General features: G+C 38.2%; 1 protein-coding gene across 2 annotated transcripts in view; it reads left to right on the forward strand.

The window, feature by feature from the left end:
* LOC129875963 (vestitone reductase-like) overlaps positions 1–22,202 on the forward strand; it is an 80,782-nt gene that overhangs the window by 53,419 nt on the left and 5,161 nt on the right. Inside the window, exon 4 of one of the 2 annotated variants that reach the window (XM_055951227.1) lies at positions 14,296–14,339. The exons of the other annotated variant lie outside the window; for it this stretch is intronic. Within the exon in view, the coding sequence (XP_055807202.1) occupies positions 14,296–14,308 (13 nt within the window). The 3' untranslated portion in view covers positions 14,309–14,339. Of the gene's footprint in view, positions 1–14,295; positions 14,340–22,202 lie in introns of those variants that run through there. 2 annotated transcript variants of the gene reach the window in all.

A 22,202-nucleotide genomic window follows, 5' to 3' on the forward strand; every position in this document is an offset into this window, starting at 1 on the left:
ATGGTAGATCCAACAAAGGAGACTGATAAAAATGGTAATCTAGTGAACCCTTAGCGGGTTGAATTCCTGATAATAATGTGAATGGAACAATGAATATGTGTGGCCTCAACACTACAAACCAATTCAATTGTTTATAGGAAGAGGCAATCAAAAGTACCGTTGGTCAAGTTTGGGACCCAAAAGTGGTCCATAATCTTTCATTGATTATATAAACTTGGAACATAAGAGGTTTGAATCAACCCAAAAGCAAAAAGAGGCATAGAGTGGAGACTTTTGGATGTATTAAAACAAGAGTGAAGCAGAATTAGTCAAATAAAATCCTATGAGAGGTGGCTCAAGGATGGAACACTTTTCTCAACTACCCAATGACTTTTAATGAGAGAATTTGGTTCTTTTGGAAGCCCTATTTACATATGCAAATCCTTCTTGTTAGTGGTTAGTTCATACATTGCAAAGTGGAAAATTCCTCAAGTTCATTTGTTGCCTATGTTATTATAGTATATGCCATAAATGAGGCTCTCAACAGACATTCCTTATGAAATGAATTGTACTGTTTGGTAGGAATATTTAGGAGCCTTGTGTATTGAGTGGTTATTTCAATATCATACTGTCATTTGAGAACAGAATTGGTTCCATTGTAACAGTGATAGAAACTCGAGAGATTCAGGACTATATGGATGATCTCCAAGTAACTTCTCTTAAAGCGAAGGGATGGAATTACACTTTTTGCAATAAATAAGATCAAAATTCGAGAGTGCTTTAAAAATAAAATAGATTGGTCATTTGGAAATCTGTAGTGACTTCAGACTTATTGACAGGTTGAGGTTAAATTTTTAAACCCTGGGATTTCTTATTATTTATCCATAATTATGAAGTATAAGACATAAGTGAATCTCAGACTAGACCCTTTAAGATGTACTCAACAGTCATGGCCCACCCTGATTTACTATGGGTTGTCCATACTCTGCAGGTTAAAGGTATATGTTTCAATTATGAAAAAAACTCAAAGAATTGAAGTATACTCTGAAAGGTTTGGGCTCCTATATGGCATCATATGCTCATAAGCTGCAAATTGTTAGACCAAAACTAGATGGCATTTCGACCCAAATGGAAACCTTTCCACAAAACCAGACCTTGATACTGAATAGAGGTGAAGACTGCTAGACATCAACAAATGGAGCACAATGGAAGAGCAAGCACTTAGAAAAAAATTCAGGGAAACTAAGATTATAAGTGGTGATGCCATTATTCAATACTCCCATGCTCAATATAAGATACAGGCGAAAAGAAATTCTATTAGTTCTATCTATCCAGAAGGTGGCATTAAACTAATTGACCCAGAGCATGAATTTCAGTATTCACTAACCTCATGGGATCTTCAGTTGAGGCAATGTCATGCCCCAATTTAGAAATGATACATAGAGGGTCATGCCTAACCTACACTCAGAATTGTTCATTAATTAGGAATTTACATTAAGAGGAAATTTTAGCAGTCATCAAAGAAATGCCACCAAAAAAGGAGTGGATGCTTACCCAATTGAGTTCTTTACTCAACAATGGACAAATGTAAAGAATGATGTATGGAATGTGGTGAAACAATTCTCTAGGAATGGTGAGCTTCTAAAGTCGTGTAGATGCACTATTGTCACACTGATCCCCAAGGTTAATGCCCTAACTCTTGAGAAGGATTATAGCCCAATTGCTTGTTGTACCACATTTTATAAAATCTTCACTATGATACTCACAAATAGGATTAAATGTGTCATTAGTTCAATAATTAGTTTTTCACAATCAACTTTTATAGAAGGAAAGAGTATAAATAATAATATATTGTTCAACCATGAGGTACTAAAATGGTATACAATATATCACGATCTAAACTGCCGTGAGAGGCACACATACTAAACACCCGGTGGGAGAACCAGTTACTTAAGCCAACACGTAATCAATTAATAGCTAAAATAACATTTTCAATAGTTAAACAAAAAATCATAGCTAATTCGTTGTCAAAAACTATTTATGAAAATAGTCCCCCTAGAATCTGAAAGTCATGTATCAGAACATTTAACATAGTCTAAAGTACGGGAATGTAACCTAAAAAATAAAAGAAATATAGGTCCAAAGAATGGAGTAGAAAAGCCGATGAATACATGGCAGCCTGGAAGAAACAACTCAACCTTGGATTTAGAAAACGTGCGGATCATAACTGAGGTCGCACAACAACTGCCTGAGTATGTCTTGTACTCAAGAAAAAGAGAGTAAATGTAGTATTACTAAACCAAACCACAGTGTACTAGTAGGATTATTGGCTAGCTCCAAATATACATATATGAAAAATTAACTATAACTTAGTAAAATAGGACAAAATATGTATAACCCAAGCTAGTGAATATAAACAAGACTCTCAATCATCTACCTGACTTAGCAACCACATGATACACGTCCAATCTCACAACAATGACAGAATATATGTATATATGTTTCCACACCATTTTCAGGTATCTCGGATCACCTAAGAGTTCCCTAAGGCATCATCTACGTTGTTTAACATGCAATTTCATTCTACAAAAAAATCATTTCATCATTCAAACATAATAATTCGGTGACTTAATGTCACGACCCAAGCCTAGGGCCTAGACGTGACATGGCGAATGAGGAACCCGAAAGTACCTCAAACAAGCCTCTTAGCATTCTTTTAGCCTTTCATAGGTAATAATGATAAATAGACAAGCGGAAATCATAATAATAAATCTTCAACTTACATATGTCCAACAATACCTCTAACTATTAGATTTAATGGGGCTAAGACAAGTTCCTAGCTCACCCTCAATCATAATAGAAGAAATGCCATAATAAAATATCTTAACATATCATAAGCTAGAAAGACAAAGGAGTATTGTTCCCGGAACATGGGAACTCACCAAAAGTAGTCTTCAATGGAATATCAACTAGCCACGTGGAGGAGAACGAGGAGGAGCACCGATCCCTACATGGTGATATCATGTAGGCAAAAGAGTATGCGTTAGTACTTTGAATGTACTAAGTATGTAAGGATGCATGAACATTGAGAAAATATTATAACATTTATGTAATATGGAACATAATGTAATACATGCATAATAAATCATATGGATATCCTTTAAAACATTCATTTTGTGGGAAGCTAACCATAACCGACATTTAAGACCATGCGAGCTATTATATGGAATCCAACATAACCCCCTACGTTGGCCGGGGAGACTACTTGCCAGGTAGAACTCCGTCAACTTCATTCATTTCTTTAACTTTAACTTTAAGGGCTATTTATGGATCCATTAGCCTAAGCCTACAAGGGCTCCTATGTTGGCACATAGTTAATGAGACAAGGGGTTGCTACTAGGATTCCCTTACCGAATCCCACCTCAATGCCTCATTCGGTGCTAAGTCAATCCCATGGAATAGTTTAATACTTCAAAATATTCATAGCATATAACTTGAGAATTCAAACATCATATTCGGTAGAATAGCTCATTAAAACATTTGATAATTCAAATATGCAAGAATTGTCCTTATTGCATAAAGAATCCATCATTCATATCATTTCATCATTCTTTCATTTCATAAGACTCCCTTTTTGATCATAGATATTGCTTTCATAAACATTTATTTGGAGTCAAAGCTTTCAAGTGAAACTTTATTAAAAACATAGTAAAACTAGGTGGGTTCGAATCACTTCAACTTGCAAATATGTATGTAAATAAATATTCATAAATACTTTGAAATCCATTAATTAAAAATCATGCTTTAAACAACCCACCATGAATTTCAACAACCTTTAAAAATATAAATAAATAAATTACTTGCAATCCATCAATTCATACATATAAAATTATGTTGTATCAAAATAGACCAATAATCATTAATTTAACCATGATTCATACTATTAAGTAAAAATAAAAATTACCATAACAAAAATATTACTTGAAATCAAGAGACTTAATTGAAAGAGTTTTTGGACTATATGGATGGAAGAATTAATGAATATACACCACATAACTTAGAGTAAAGCTTAAAGAAAATAAATATAATTTATCATATAATCAAAATAATTTAGACATGAGAGTGGAAGGAATACTCTCATTGAAACCTTACATACCTGGAAACCGAAGCTTTAGTTGGTACCGGAAGACTTAATGAACACTCTTGAGTCCTAGCTTCTCTCCTTGCCGGAATGTTTTGTGTACTACCCGGAATATATGAATCACCGGAATAGTATTTCTTCACTACTAAGAACTAAAACTATATTTGAGAATGTGTATAGAGAGAAGATTTGCTTGAGAAAGCTTGATGAATAAAATGAGAAAATAAGGTGGGTATTTATAGGTGGGAAAGATGACCTAACAATAAATAAAATAATTATAAATAAAAATCTGAAAATTTAGTGGAATATATTGATGTCATGGATGATGTTAAATGGAGGACAATTTATGTCATGAGTGATGTCAAATGTATCTAGATCTTTCTATGGTAGGTGAAATGAGTTATTTTTGACAGAATACTCTTTTTGGTAGCTGCGTTTGAATAAGATAAATTCCTTATTAGGATTTGGTGTCTTCATAAGAATTGTAGATATGGAAGTCTAGTTTCATATCGTTCAAGAATCAACCAATTTGGATAAACCTACAGTGAGATATGATTTTTCTTCTATAAACACTCATTTCCGTAACAGCATCCTACCTTACAAAGATTAATTGTTTTGACCTACTTAACCTCCGAATCTTTAAATATGGTCTTCATAAAAGTTGTAGGTAATGATCTTGTGGTTACTCAGAAATTTGAATCACTCAATTTGGATACTTCTATGAAAAGTTATGACCAAAATACAGAGGCTATATCATGTTTAAGCAAAAATTGAAATATCGTATACAACGTTTTTAGGGGATATTACATTATCTCCCCCTTGGGAACATTCGTCCTCGAATGAGAAAAGACTTAGCTTGAGTAGAGTAGAGTATTAACAAACAACCTATCATTAATGCAATAGTGTAATTTAAAATATCGTTAAAAAAATATTTCATAATTTTGCAAGCATATGACAAGAAAAGTTGAGATGAAAGGATTTCAAGTAATTGAGCAAGGACAACTTAATACCTTAGGTTTGGGTAGAGGGGAAAAGATGAGGGTATCTCTTAATCATATCCGCTTCCGCTTCCCATGTTGCACTTTCTATTTGTTGATTCCTCCAAAGGACTTTAACAGATGCAATTTCTTTGTTCCTCAATCTCTTAACTTGCCGGTCCAAAATTTCCACAGGAACTTCTTCATAGGTCAAGTTTTCTTCAATATTCACTACTGCCATAGGTACAATAGAACTAGAATCACCCACATGTTTTTTCAACATAGACACGTGAAACACCGGATGAACCATGGCCATTTCCAATGGTAATTCCAACTCATATGCAACCTTACCAACACGTCTCACGATTCTATAAGGCCCTACATATCTAGGACTCAATTTCCCTTTCTTACCAAATCGAACCACACCTTTCATTGGTGAAACCTTCAGATACACCCAATCATCCACATTAAACTCAAGATCCCTTCTTCTAGTGTCAGAATAGGACTTTTGACGACTTTGAGCCGTCTTCAACCTTTCTCTAATGATCTTCACCTTCTCTAAAGCATCAAGTACCAAATCGGGGCCCAACAAGGTCATCTCACCTACTTCGAACCAACCTATCGGTGATCTACATCGTCTCCCATACAAAGCCTCAAACGGTGCCATCTCAATACTTGAGTGGTAACTATTATTATAGGCAAACTCGATGAGAGGTAGATGATCATCCCAATTCCCTTTAAACTCCAACACACAAGCCCTTAACATATCCTCTAGTGTTTGAATCGTCCTTTCGGCTTGCCCATCCGTTTGAGGATGGAATGCTGTGCTCAACTTTACCTTAGTACCGAGGCCTTTTTGAAATGATCTCTAAAAGTGAGAAGTGAATTGGGTACCACGATCCAAAATAATGGATAATGGCACACCATGCAACCTCACCAACTCCCGAATATACAACTTGGCATAGTCTTCGACACTATAGGAAGTTTTAACCGGTAAGAAGTGAGCTGACTTAGTCATTCTATCAATAATTACCCAAATCGAGTCATGACGTTTCCGAGTATGAGGCAAACCCACTACAAAATCCATATTCACATTTTCCCATTTCCAAGTTGGGATTTCAATGTCTTGGGCTAGGCCACCCGGTCTTTGATGTTCGGCCTTCACTTGTTGACAATTTGTACATTCGGAAACAAACCTTGCTATGTCCTTCTTCATGCCACCCCACCAATACAACTCCTTTAAGTCTCGGTACATTTTTGTTGAACCGGGATGAATGGAGTATCTAGAATTATGAGCCTCCATCAAGATCAAACTCCTTAGGCCATCAACATCTGGAACACATATCCGACCTTGGTAGTATAGAACCCCATCTCCCCCTTGGGAAAAGACTTCTATCTTTTTTTCCTTTACCAACTTCTTTAACTCGATAAACTTTGGGTCAAGATCTTGCTTTGATTTAACATCCACCACCAAAGAGGATTCAGAACTATTTTGAACAACCATACCCCCATCATTAGTACTACCCAACTTCACCCCTAATCTAGCCAATTGGTGAACATCTTTCACCAACTCCCTCTTCCTTTCATCCACATGGGCCACACTCCCCATAGATATTCTACTAAGTGCATCAGCAACCACATTGGCTTTACCCGGATGATAGTGCACACTCATGTCATAGTCCTTAAGGAGTTCTAGCCACCTTCTTTGCCTTAAATTAAGGTCCTTTTGGGTAAACACATATTGAAGACTCTTATGATCAGTATAGACATCCACATGCACCCCATAGAGGTAATGCCTCCAAATCTTCAGAGCAAAAACAACAGCCGCCAATTCAAGGTCATGGGTAGGGTAGTTGCGCTCATGCACCTTTAATTGCCTAGAAGCATAGGCTATTACCTTGCCTTTTTGCATTAAGACACAACCTAAACCAATCTTTGAAGCATCACAATAAACTACAAACCCTTCTAATCCTTCTGGGAGAGTCAAAATAGGAGCAGAGGTAAGTCGATCTTTTAAGGTCTGGAAACTCTTCTCACACTCATCTGTCCATATGAATTTGGATTTCTTTTGGGTCAATTTTGTCATAGGAGATGAGATGGAAGAAAAGCCTTTGACGAATCGTCTATAGTACCCGGCTAAACCTAAGAAGCTCCTAATGTCTGAAGGAGATAATGGTCTAGGCCAATTTTTGACTGCCTCTATTTTCTTAGGATCAACCTTGATTCCATCACCGGACACTACGTGACCAAGAAATGCTACCTCCTTTAACCAAAATTCACACTTACTAAATTTTGCAAATAATTGTTTATCCCTCAATGTTTGAAGCACAACTCTCAAGTGATTTTTATGTTCTTCCTCACCCCGAGAGTAAATTAAAATATCATCAATGAAGACTACTACAAAGGTATCAAGGTAAGGTTTGAACACCCTATTCATCAAGTCCATAAACACCGCCGGTGCATTCGTCAACCCAAAACTCATCACCACAAACTCATAGTGACCATACCTTGTTCGGAAGGCTGTTTTGGGAATGTCACACTCCCTTACCCGTAGTTGGTGGTAGCCGGACCGAAGGTCGATCTTGGAGAAGTGACTTGCCCCTTGTAATTGATCAAACAAGTCATCTATTCTAGGGAGTGGGTACTTGTTCTTAATGGTCATCTTATTTAATTACCGATAGTCTATGCACATTCGAAGTGACCCATCCTTCTTTCTTACAAATAGAACGGGAGCACCCCATGGCGAAATACTTGGTCTTATGAACCCCTTCTCTAACAAGTCCTTTAATTGTTCCTTCAGCTCTTTTAATTCTGCTGGGGCCATGCGGTAAGGAGGAATAGAGATAGGTTGGGTATCGGGGAGGATATCAATACCAAAATCAACTTCCCTTTCGGGAGGGACACCGGGAAGGTCATCAGGAAAGACATCGGGGAATTCATTGACTATAGGAACTGACTCAAGAGAAGGACTTTTAGAGTTGACATCCCTAACCCTCACAATATGGTAAATACATCCCTTAGAAATCATTTTGCGAGCCTTAAGATAAGAAATAAACTGACCCTTAACCACCGAATCACGACCCTGCCATTCAATAACAGGCTCATTTGGAAATTGGAACTTGACTCGATGATTCCTACAATCTATGGAAGCATAAGATGCATGTAACCAATCCATCCCAAGAATGATATCGAAATCTATCATATCAAGCTCAATGAGATCACAAGGAATAACTTTATGCAAGATAGACACAAGGCAACCCCTATAGACCTTTCTAGCAATAACTGACTCACCAACAGGGGTAGACACCAAATAAGGCTCTAATAACATTTCAGGTAAAACATCAAATCTATTAGCAAGGAATGGAGTAACAAAAGATAAATTTGCACCCGGATCTAATAGTGCATACACATCAAAAGAAAAGACCTTTAACATACCGGTAATGACATTGGGTGCATCCTCAACCTCTTGTCTCCTATGCAAGGCGTAAAAGCGGTTGGTGCGTTGGACACCTCCTTGGACTTGTTGACCATGAGCAATTTGGCCTTGAGTCCTACCACCACCATCTCTACAATCCTTAGCATGGTGGCCCAGCTTGCCACACTTAAAGCATGCATTGGAGCCAGCTAAGCATTCCCCTTTGTGAGTCCTTCCACACTTCTTGCAAGCAGGGAAAGTTTGAGTAGCAACATTCTCTCTTGGAATCATTGATTTACCACTCTTGTCCTTGTTGAACCTTGGAGGAGGAGTATTGGTGGAACCTTGCCCCATAAATCGTTGCCCACCTTGGCCTTTGCCATTGTTACCATAATCGGACCTTTGAGGGTTAAACCCTCCACCATCCACTCTAGCCTTTTTGAACCCCCTTGATCTCTATCTAAGCTTCTCTTCTTCAATTTGTTCTGCGTAAGTCATTAACCGAGAGATATCCATCTCCTTGATCAACATGGCCGTTTTGCACTCCTTGGACACCAAGCTTGAGACACCGGAAATAAACTTGCTCATTCTAGCTCTTGGGTCAGAGACCATGAAGGGAGCATACTTTGACAACTTAGTGAATTTGAGAGCATACTCCCTCACACTCATACTTCCTTGATGGAGATTGATGAACTCTTGGATTTTGGCCTCCCTTAGCTCCAATGGGAAGAAGCGGTCTAGGAAGGCACCTTTGAACTCTTCCCATCCTATCGACCCTATTTCTTCATCCCTCTCAACAATCCATTGTTCGTACCACACTCGAGCCACACCTTTGAGTTGATAGGCCACTAGCTCGGCCTTCTCATTTGGTGGCACACCCATGATAGCCACAATCCGGTACACCTCATTAATGAACTCCATAGGGTCCTCATCTAGTTTAGAACCATCGAACTTGGGCGGATTCATCCTTTGGAAATCCCGAATCCTAGAGGCTGGATTTTGCATTTGGGGAGGAGGAACACCTAGATTTCCTTGGTTAGCTACGACTTGAGCTAACAAAGTAATAACACTGCGAAACTCGGCATGGGTTACCCCATTCTCATGATGTTGGGCATTAGGAATCGGAGGAGTTTGGTCCTCATCGTCAACCCTTGCTCTTTGAGGTGGTCTTCCACGAGTCATTATCTAGAGAACACAAAATAGGTCGTTAGTTAAAGGAAAGCTTAGGACACTCTAAGGCACGACATGAATTTGAAAGAAGTGAAAATTTTCCTAAACGCCTCATAGTCTCTTATTCATAATTGTGGCGCGCTTCACAACCATGAACAAGACCCTATTCGACGCGGTATGTTGGACTCCAAGGATCATTCAAAACCTCGGGCTCTGATACCAAGTTTGTCACGACCCAAGCCTAGGGCCTAGACGTGACATGGCGAATGAGGAACCCGAAAGTACCTCAAACAAGCCTCTTAGCATTCTTTTAGCCTTTCATAGGTAATAATGATAAATAGACAAGCGGAAATCATAATAATAAATCTTCAACTTACATATGTCCAACAATACCTCTAACTATTAGATTTAATGGGGCTAAGACAAGTTCCTAGCTCACCCTCAATCATAATAGAAGAAATGCCATAATAAAATATCTTAACATATCATAAGCTAGAAAGACAAAGGAGTATTGTTCCCGGAACATGGGAACTCACCAAAAGTAGTCTTCAATGGAATATCAACTAGCCACGTGGAGGAGAACGAGGAGGAGCACCGATCCCTACATGGTGATATCATGTAGGCAAAAGAGTATGCGTTAGTACTTTGAATGTACTAAGTATGTAAGGATGCATGAACATTGAGAAAATATTATAACATTTATGTAATATGGAACATAATGTAATACATGCATAATAAATCATATGGATATCCTTTAAAACATTCATTTTGTGGGAAGCTAACCATAACCGACATTTAAGACCATGCGAGCTATTACATGGAATCCAACATAACCCCCTACGTTGGCCGGGGAGACTACTTGCCAGGTAGAACTCCGTCAACTTCATTCATTTCTTTAACTTTAACTTTAAGGGCTATTTATGGATCCATTAGCCTAAGCCTACAAGGGCTCCTATGTTGGCACATAGTTAATGAGACAAGGGGTTGCTACTAGGATTCCCTTACCGAATCCCACCTCAATGCCTCATTCGGTGCTAAGTCAATCCCATGGAATAGTTTAATACTTCAAAATATTCATAGCATATAACTTGAGAATTCAAACATCATATTCGGTAGAATAGCTCATTAAAACATTTGATAATTCAAATATGCAAGAATTGTCCTTATTGCATAAAGAATCCATCATTCATATCATTTCATCATTCTTTCATTTCATAAGACTCCCTTTTTTATCATAGATATTGCTTTCATAAACATTTATTTGGAGTCAAAGCTTTCAAGTGAAACTTTATTAAAAACATAGTAAAACTAGGTGGGTTCGAATCACTTCAACTTGCAAATATGTATGTAAATAAATATTCATAAATACTTTGAAATCCATTAATTAAAAATCATGCTTTAAACAACCCACCATGAATTTCAACAACCTTTAAAAATATAAATAAATAAATTACTTGCAATCCATCAATTCATACATATAAAATTATGTTGTATCAAAATAGACCAATAATCATTAATTTAACCATGATTCATACTATTAAGTAAAAATAAAAATTACCATAACAAAAATATTACTTGAAATCAAGAGACTTAATTGAAAGAGTTTTTGGACTATATGGATGGAAGAATTAATGAATATACACCACATAACTTAGAGTAAAGCTTAAAGAAAATAAATATAATTTATCATATAATCAAAATAATTTAGACATGAGAGTGGAAGGAATACTCTCATTGAAACCTTACATACCTGGAAACCGAAGCTTTAGTTGGTACCGGAAGACTTAATGAACACTCTTGAGTCCTAGCTTCTCTCCTTGCCGGAATGTTTTGTGTACTACCCGGAATATATGAATCACCGGAATAGTATTTCTTCACTACTAAGAACTAAAACTATATTTGAGAATGTGTATAGAGAGAAGATTTGCTTGAGAAAGCTTGATGAATAAAATGAGAAAATAAGGTGGGTATTTATAGGTGGGAAAGATGACCTAACAATAAATAAAATAATTATAAATAAAAATCTGAAAATTTAGTGGAATATATTGATGTCATGGATGATGTTAAATGGAGGACAATTTATGTCATGAGTGATGTCAAATGTATCTAGATCTTTCTATGGTAGGTGAAATGAGTTATTTTTGACAGAATACTCTTTTTGGTAGCTGCGTTTGAATAAGATAAATTCCTTATTAGGATTTGGTGTCTTCATAAGAATTGTAGATATGGAAGTCTAGTTTCATATCGTTCAAGAATCAACCAATTTGGATAAACTCACAGTGAGATATGATTTTTCTTCTATAAACACTCATTTCCGTAACAGCATCCTACCTTACAACGATTAATTGTTTTGACCTACTTAACCTCCGAATCTTTAAATATGGTCTTCATAAAAGTTGTAGGTAATGATCTTGTGGTTACTCAGAAATTTGAATCACTCAATTTGGATACTTCTATGAAAAGTTATGACCAAAATACAGAGGCTATATCATGTTTAAGCAAAAATTGAAATATCGTATACAACGTTTTTAGGGGATATTACACTTAAGGACCAACACAAACAAGCACAACCAAACACGTATCAGGCGTGGTACCTATGTCAACCAATAGATATGTCATACCAAGCGTGGTATCCGAGCCAACCGATAATTTGTATTAGGTGTGATACTCGAGCCAATCGATGAGTCACATATATCACATAATCACAACCACGATGAATACAACTATACTTGTAAGACCATAAGCAATTAAGACAACTTCATTGCATGAGATTGGCAACCAGATATCATTTCAAATTCATCTCCTTATTCCCTAAACATGTATTGTGTAACACCCCTAAAATATTTTACCAAGATTCAGACCTTTCTTCGTGTATGTATAGGATCATACTAGAGGATTGTAAAGTGCATGTATGAGTTAGGATCAATTCCTAAGAAATTGGAGGGTGTTGGATGTGATTTAGGGTCATAAGGGATCCCTAAAACCAAGCCAAATCCAAAGAACTTGTCTTGGCTAAGTTTCCGAATGAGTTTGTATGAGGGTCAACTTCCAACGACCTTATCCTTTTGAATATAACGAATTAGGTACTATAGCGCCAGGAACAAGCCTCAGTAGTTTGGTACTTAGTGCGATGCGCCATTATTAGATGTGTAGGGTTTTTAAGCCCATTTTCCAGAATCCAGAAAATTTAGGCTTGGCTCTGCAAGGGCACGACGCGCCACTATAGCGTCAGGAACAAGCCTCGGTAGTTTGGTCCTTGATGTGATAGGCCACTATCAGATGTGCAGGTTTTAAGCCTATATTCGACTTGGCGTGGCGCGCCACTATAGCGCCAAGAGGGTTTTAGCCCGATTTTGCAGATTTTTGAGAAAGGGCAAATTGGGCATTTCCCTAGTTATATATACTCTAGCCTTGGAACGTTTTGGGACTGATTATTTTCTATCCTTTGCTCTCAAAAATTCCCTAGGCTCCACCTCTTTCTCTTCCAATCCATCTCCAACAAGAAGTTACCTTCAAAAATTTAAGGATTCAAACTTTCCATTAAAGACCTAGCATCAAGGTTCCTTCAAAATCTTCACCAAAGTATGTAAGGCTACTCAAAGCATGGGTTGAGTCCACCCATGTACCCTACACTTCTTTGAGGTTAAATGTTCATAAGAATGGAGTTTCTTGATAGGCTTATGTCCAAATAAGTCTTTTCATCTATTATCTAAATTTTTGTTATGTTGATGTTGTGGAGTTAAGAAAGTGATGTGCTACATGCTGGTATGAGTTGATTGATATGAGTGGTTAAACATATTTTGTTGATTTCTTTAAACATGTTAATTTTCTTAAATATGTAAATTACCCTAAATTGTTGATTTAGAACCTTGGAGTCTTGATGAGTCCCGAAAAGATTTGCTAAATGAATAGATGAATGATTGGATAGGATTGTATGATGTTATAAATGCACTTTTAACTTTTGCTTGAAAGATACGATTGAGATTGACCGGATAGTATGATTAGAGGAGGTTTGATTGTGATAGAATTGATGATTTGACAAGGTTCCAAATGAGACTTGTCGATATGATTTGATTGAGTTGATTGAATGGAGTTTTATTAGCATTGAGTCTTGGGAAGAGTATCGAGCACCAAATTGGGTAAGAGTAAGTAATAACTCAAATCCAATAACTATGTCGCTAAATGTAGGAGGGGATTGAACCGTTAAAGTCGGATGTTTACCAAATTATTGTCCTGACATGATAGGACTTGGTTGGATATGGATCCATGATTGGTTGATTCATTCATATCCTGGCAAGGTATGACCGAACGTGGCAACAATGTCGGCTTATTGTACTATTACTGGGTCATAAGTGACGGTTGTTGGATAAGAGAAACTCCCATATAGGTTTTGATAGTACTCTGAGTCGGATTGGGTTGAATTGTATGTGATTGGTCCCATCTAAACCATATTCTTGTTTAGACTTAGGACACTTGATTGAGTTGCTCTTTCTCTTGAGTTGAGATTTCGAGTTGATTTGATTATTCCTTGATGTTGGTTTCATTCGTCCATTTTACATACTCGTACATTCCACGTACTGACGCCATTTGGCCTGCATCATTTCATGATGCAGAGATAGGTACTAGAGATCATCAACCGACGCACCATTGAAGATCTTCTCACTTTCAGCTAGTTGGTGAGTCCTTCCAGTTTTTGGAGGATACCGACATTATCTTTATACCTTTTTTTGTTTCCTTTATTTTGATTGTTGGTAGCCATGGACTTGTCATTGGAACCTCCTGGATTATTGATAGAGGCTTCATAGACTAGAGTGTGGAAGTATTAAATTGTCAGTTTTGACTAGTTTTATTCTAATTAGTTATTGATTGGGTATTTATTTGGCCTTTGACCCTAAATTATGAATAGTATCCTTATTATTGAGTCTTCCGCTAATAGAACCTAACTGAATAAAAGTGTGACTGGATCAGGTGGTTCGTTTGAAGGCCAAAAATGGCTTTTGAGTGCCAGTCACATCTAGGGTACTCTTTCGGGGCATGACAAATATGGTATCAGAGCACAGAATTCAAGAGTCCTAGGGAGTATATGGAGCCGTGTCTAGTAGAGTCTTGCTTATGGGTGTGTTTTGCACCACACTTATAATCAGGAGGCTATAAGACATTAAGAATTGTTTTACTTCTTTCATACTCTGAACTCGTGCGATAGAGTTAAATTCTATAAGGCTTCCTTTCTAATTTGTGCATTTATACGTTACAGATAATGCCTCCTAAACGTACTGCCATCTAGAGAAATGTCGATAACACAGGGATTCCACAGTCAGAAATGCACCCATCGAGGAATGGGGGCCGACCTGTAAGGTATGCTGAGGCACCTCAAGTGTCTTCTACTCTGCCTGCACCAACCTCGGAGGCAGATATTTGAGGAGCGTTTGCCAAGCTCACTCATCCGCAATGGTAACCAAAGATCGCCAACTCTTAGCTCTAGTTCCCAAGAGTCGTCTGCTGCCACAAAAATTAGATACTTTTTGAGAATGAATCCGCCGGCATTCACGGATTCTAAGGTTGATGAAGACCCCTAGAATTTTATTGATGAGATGTGGAAGATCCTGAAAGCTATGCATGCTACAGAGATCGAGGGGGTTAAGTTGGTATCTTATCAACTCAAGGATGTGGAAAACATCTAGTATAACCAATGGGAACAAAGTAGAGGTGAAGATGCTAAGCCTGCTATTTGGGATGAATTTGAGGGAGCCTTCCTTGACCACTTCTTTCCCAGAGAATTGAGGGAAGCGAAGGTGGAAGAGTTTGTGAATTTGAAACAAGAGAGTGTGACCGTTAAGGATTATAGTCTAAAGTTCATCCATCTATCCAGATATGCTCCAGAGATAATCCCAGATATAAGGTTGAAGATGAGAAAATTTATCTTCGGATTGGGAAGACATGTAAAGAAGGAGTGCAAAGCGGTATTGTTGATCTCCGACATCGATATTTCAAGATTAATGGTGTATGCTCAACAGGTGGAGAATGAGAAGAGGAAAGACAAGGAGGAGCATCTGAACAAGAAGGCAAAATCAACGGGACATAAGAATAAACAAAAGCAGAATAAGGACAACAGGGCCTTCTTCCAGAAGAGGTCTTCCAACTATGCCTCGTCCACCGCAAGTGCACCTATACAGCATAGCAAGTATGATCGGCAGGGATAGAGTCACCAGAATTTTAGATCCCAGGGTTCTCAATCCCAGGCTAGCGTAGGTCGAGGTTCAAAAGAAAAGCCACCATGCGGTAAGTGCGGTAAGCTCTACTTGGAAGAGTGCAGAGAGGGGGATAAGGGTTGTTATAAATGTGGCCAGGTGGGCCATTTTCAAAGAGAGTGTCCAATATGGGGTAATAGGGCCCAGTATTCTACCACCGCACCACCAGCTAGAGGTAATTAGAGAGGCACTACCCCAGGTATAAGCGGGGGTACAAATCATTTATATGCCATGGGTAATCGTCAAGATCAGGAGAACTCCGAAAATATCGTGACGGGTATGATTCGAGTCTCTTCTCTTGACTGTTATGTTTTGATAGATCCGGGTGCCACACTATCTTTTGTGACTCCTTACGTGGCTAGTAAATTTAATAAAATTCCTAAATGTCTTCTTGAGCCTTTTAGAGTAGCTACTCTTGTTGGTGATTCTATCTTAGCTGAGAGAGTTTATAGAGATTGCACTGTGTCAATCCACCACAAAGATACCTTGGCCGACTTAGTTGAGTTGGACATGGTTGATTTTGATGTGATCCTTGGCATAGACTGGCTTTATGTCTATTTTGCCTCTATTGATTGTAAGACTCAGATTGTCAAGTTCAAATTCCTGAATAAGGCTGTCATAGAGTGGAATGGTAGTTCTGTCGTGCCTAAGGGTAAGTTTATTTCCTACCTTAGGTCTAGAAAACTAATCTCGAAAGGGTGTATTTATCACATCATCTGAGTGAAAGATGATAGTATTGAGTCTCCATCCCTTGAGTCGGTCCCGATTGTCAATGAGTTTCCTGAAGTCTTTCCTGAAGATCTGTCCGGCGTCCCTCCTGATAGGGAGAACGACTTTGGGATCGATGTCCTTCCTGGTACCCAACCTATCTTTATCTCTCTATATAGAATGGCTCCTGCAGAGTTGAAAGAGCTGAAAGAACAGTTGAAGGACTTGTTAGATAAGGGATTCATTAGGCCAAGTGTCTCACCATGGGGTGCTCTCGTCTTATTCGTGCGAAAGAACGATGGGTCCCTTAGAATATATATTAATTACAGGCAACTAAGCAAAGTCACCATAAAGAACAAATATCCTCTCCCCAGAATAGATGATTTATTTGATCAACTTTAGGGTGCCACTTATTTCTCAAGGATAGACCTAAGATCGGGTTACCATCAGTTGAAGGTGAGGGAGTGTGACATCCTAAGGATAGATTTTCGGACCCGTTCTGGCCATTTTGAGTTCCTAGTTATGTCCTTTGGATTGACCAATGCACCTGCAGCTTTTATGAATCTCATGAATCGAGTATTTAAGCCATATCTTGATATGTTTGTGATTGTATTCATTGATGATATTTTGGTGTACTCCAAAAATGAGGAGGAGCACGTCTATCATCTTAGAGTCGTCTTGCAAACTTTAAAAGACCAGGTATTGTATGTAAATTTCTCTAAATGTGAATTTTGGCTTGCATCAGTGGGTTTTCTCGGCCACATTATATCTGGAGATGGTATTCAGCTTGATGCTTAGAAGATTGAGGTAGTGAAAAATTGGCCCAGACCCACATCCCCAACAGATATAAGAAGCTTCTTGGGTTTGGCTGGCTATTATCAAAGGTTTGTAGAGGGATTCTCATCCATATCATCACCATTGACCAAGCTGAACCAAAAGAAGGCTAAGTTCCAATGGTCTGATACTTGCGAGGAGAATTTGTAGAAATTGAAGGCCAAACTGACCACTGCTCCTGTTCTAACTTTGCTCGATGGAATAGAGGATTTTGTGATCTATTGTGATCCGTCTAGAGTTGGTTTGGGGTGTGTTTTGATGCAGAGGGGAAAAGTGATAGCCTATGCTTCAAGACAACTTAAGATTCATGAGAGAAATTACCTAACTCATGACCTTGAGCTGGCAACTGTGGTATTTGCTCTTAAAATTTGGTTCCACTACTTGTATGGAGTGCATGTTGATATGATATGTTCACCGATCATAAGAGTTTGCAATACGTCTTCAGCCAGAAGGAACTCAACCTAAGACAAAGGAGATGGCTCGAGCTACTTAAGGACTATGATATAAGCATCCTCTACCATCGAGGTAAAGCTAATGTTATTGCTGATACTCTTAGCAGGTTGTCTATGGGTAGCACTGCCCATATAGAGGAGGGGAGGAAAGAATTGGCTAAAGAGGTGCATAAACTAGCTCAATTGGGAGTTCGGCTTGAAGAGAATAATGAAGGCGGAGTTAATGTTCAGGATGGGTCTGCATCCTTACTCGTGGCAGAGGTAAAAGAAAAGCAAGACCAAGATCCCGTCCTTCTCCAATTGAAAAACCTTGTTCACAAGCAAAAGGTGATGGTTTTTACCAAAAGGGGAGATGGTGTGTTGAGGTACCAAAATAGATTGTGTATCCCAGATGTTGATGACGTTCGAGGAAGGATTATGTATGAAGCACATAGTTCCAGATACTCTATTCATCCTGACTCTACAAAGATGTATCATGACTTGATGGAAGTTTATTGGTGGAGTGGAATAAAGAGAGATATCACGGAATTTGTTTTCAAGTGCCCGAATTGCCAACGGGTTAAAGTTGAGCATCAAAGGCCATGTGGGTTAGCTCAAAACATAGAAATTTTGGAATGGAAGTGGGAGATGATCAATATGGACTTTATTACAGGTTTGTCGAGGTCCCAAAAATAACTTGATTCGATATGGGTGATTATGGATAGGATGACGAAATCGGCTCACTTCTTGACAGTTAAGACTACCGACACCACAGAAGATTATACAAAATTATACATCCAGGAGATCGTCAGGTTGCATGGGGTCCCCTTATCTATCATCTCAGACAAAGGAGCTCAATTGACTTCTCAATTTTAGAGATCCTTTCAGAAGGGACTGGGTTCAAAGGTGAATCTTAGTACGACCTTTCATCCCCAGACAGATGGCCAAACGGAGCGCACCATCCAAACATTGGAGGATATATTGAGGACATGCATACTTGACTTCAAAGAAAATTGGGATGATCATTTACCTCTCATAGAGTTTGTATATAATAATAGTTATCATGCAAGTATTCAAATGTCCCCCTATGAAGCTTTATATGAGAGGAGGTGCAAATCACGAATTGGGTGGTTTGAGGTCGGTGAAGTTGAGTTGATTGGGCCTGATTTTGTTCACCAAGCTATGGAGAAGGTGAGAGTTATTCAAGATAGGCTAAAGACAGCCTAAAGCCATCAAAAATCTTACACCGATGTGAGGAGGAGAGACTTAGAGTTAGAGGTGGATGATTCGGTGTACTTGAAAGTGTCACCCATGAAGGGCGTCATGAGGTTTGGAAGGAAGGGAAAGCTTATTCCTCGATACATTGGTCCTCACTAGGTTGTGAGGAGTATTGGGAGTGTCGCTTATGAATTAGAGTTACCCTCAGAGCTAGCCGTTATTCATCTAGTATTTCATGTTTTGATGTTGAAGAAGTACTTGGGTGATCCCTCATTGGTAGTCCCTATTGATAGTATTAGAGTTAAGGATAGCTTGTCATATGAAGAGGTTCCGGTCCAAATCCTTGATTACCAGGTTCGCAAATTGAGGAACAAGGAGATTGCCTTGGTCAAAGACTTTTGGAGAAATCAATTCATTGAGGAAGCCACATGAGAAGCGAAGGAAGATATGGAAGCTAAATATCCGCATCTATTTGTGCCCATCGATGAGAATATTGAAGGTAATGTTCATTTTCTTAATTTAAATTTATATGTGCATTTTGAGTTCGGATAGTAAATTATTTTGAGAATTTGATTGGTTGAATGACTGAATTCTGATTGTGATTTGTACCTCGATTCCATCCTTGGTTTACTCATCATTTGAGGATGACTGATCCCAAGGGGGAGATAATGTAACACCCCCAAAATTTTTTGTCACGACCCAACTCCGTAGGCCGTGATTGGTGCCCGATTTGGGCACCCATACGTACCTTTAGCCCCACTTAGTACCTTAATCGACTAAACATAGGTAATGATCAGAAGGGATCTCTAAATAGATCACAAAAATAGATATAACGCACGAGGGCCGATAGGCCATAATGAAACACACAAAACCCAAAACATATATACAAAACCCACATCTCATGTCTACAGACCTCTACAGAATGATATCCTAGTCATATGATGGGACAGGGCCCCACCGTACCCTGAACAACATATATATATATATATATACAACAGAAAGTGTCAGTACCAAAATAGGGCTCCGGACAAAGGAGCACTGTCGACCAACATGGTGGATGTCCTAAGCGAGCGGATCAGCAAACCAATCATCTGTACCTGCGGGCATGTAACGCAGCCCCCGAAGAAAGGGGGTCAGTACGGAAAATGTACGGAGTATGTAAAGCATGGACTGAAATCAGTAAAGTCATTACCAGAGCAAAATGTACAAAAATGAGCAAAATATCCAAAAATATCAAATGTTTATCAAACCACATATAATGGATTGTAATAAGTAAAGTCATTACCGCGATAGAATGTACAAAACTGAGCAAAATGTCCGGAGATATCAAATGTTGATCAAAACCTCAGATAATGTATACAGAAAAACATATGCCATATCTGGCCCCATTATGGGACTCGGTGAACAAAGTGTGGTTGCCCTCCCATCATCGGCACCACGGCACAGCATAACACCAGAGTAGGAAATATCTCCGTAACAAATCATATCATATCAGATGGCCATATCAAATCATATCATATCATATCATATCACAAACATATATGTACATGGCACAGCATAACTCCGTGGCATAATATTTACCACCCCATGGTACATGTCATACCTGCCCCCTCACGTCGGTACACGGCGAATAATGCAGAGAAATACGCATGAAAAAATATCCTGGCCCAGGCTCAGTGAAAGAAGCATTGAGGCATCCACGAGTGGAGTAGTGAGAAACTATATGCAATTTAAATCAAATTTAAGACTCAATGGAATAATCAGAATGAGCTATCATTTAAAAATCAAGACGAGACTCCTGTCAAGTACCTTTCAAAAGTTACCCCGGATTATATCAAAATAAATCTTCTGGAATCCTATAGACGTATCGAAGCATAATAAAATACCTTTTGGAAATCAAGGAATTGGCTATCCTAATGGCTCTAGGAATAGGAACCTCTTTAAAATTATATAAAAGTCATATTTTTGTTTCATAAATACCATACCAAAAGAAATATTAGCTTTACATACTTATGTCAAAACATGAAAATCGAAAGAATATGCTTTACATACTTATAACAAATACATGCCAAAAGAAAGAAAGGTTCGCTTTACATACCTCTTACGGATTATTCTTAACTATGCTCGCCTCGTCGTCTCTTGAACCTATTTAACATGAAATTAATACTAAGGTTAATAAACTTTCACTTTCCAATTTCCAACTCTACACCCAAGTAACCATAGGAATCATTTCCTTATCTATGTCTCTCGACTAGTTTATTACTAGCTCCGAATCTACCGAAAATCGGGCAGCATCTCCCCTGTAACTTGAACATCCCCGTGTTTTCAACTCGGCCACCATGTCAACAACCATACCAACAACAACAGCCAGAAGCATGTATACAAGTAAATCACTTCAACTTTACACAATACAAGCTCTATACAACTCATTCCAAACTACGGTACCAAAATAGAGTTTTTAACCTTTATTTCGTAAAATATGTAGTCATACCAAATGGAGGGTTGTGTGGCTGCAACCAGCAGCAAACACATCCATTTTTGAGTACTTTACATCCCTGCAACACGCAATTAAACCTCCACCAAACAGCAGCACCACAACAACAACACACTACGCGACTTCGATTTAACTACTACGACTTCCATTTAGTTTGTTTCCAACGTCAAACATCCTTATACATTTTTTTACACTTCCAGCATATTTTAAGACATGTAATATACTTCATAACATCATCATAAAGTCTAGTTCAAAACAGAAAACTTTACCTTTCCCGAAATTCACCAAAACTCGCCAAAACTTGCCTCGGAATTTTCTTTAGCGCAGCTGAAACTTAGGGACTGTTTGGTAACGTTTTGGGCTGCCTCAAACCATAAAATTTCATTACTAACATCTTAATAACATCATGGTATATCTTATATAATTAATTCTTGGAACGGAATCGGAGAACTTACCTTTTTCTCCTCCCAAAATCGTAGCTCTTTCCTTCTTTCTACCTTAATTTCTCCTCTTCTCTTCTTTCTTTCTCATGTAATTTCGTTTTCTCCCTCTTGAACTCTCTAGATGAGTATGGAAATTAATTAGTC

The sequence above is a fragment of the Solanum dulcamara genome, chromosome 12, assembly GCF_947179165.1.
Source record: "Solanum dulcamara chromosome 12, daSolDulc1.2, whole genome shotgun sequence".
In the NCBI taxonomy this organism is placed as follows: Eukaryota; Viridiplantae; Streptophyta; class Magnoliopsida; order Solanales; family Solanaceae; genus Solanum; species Solanum dulcamara.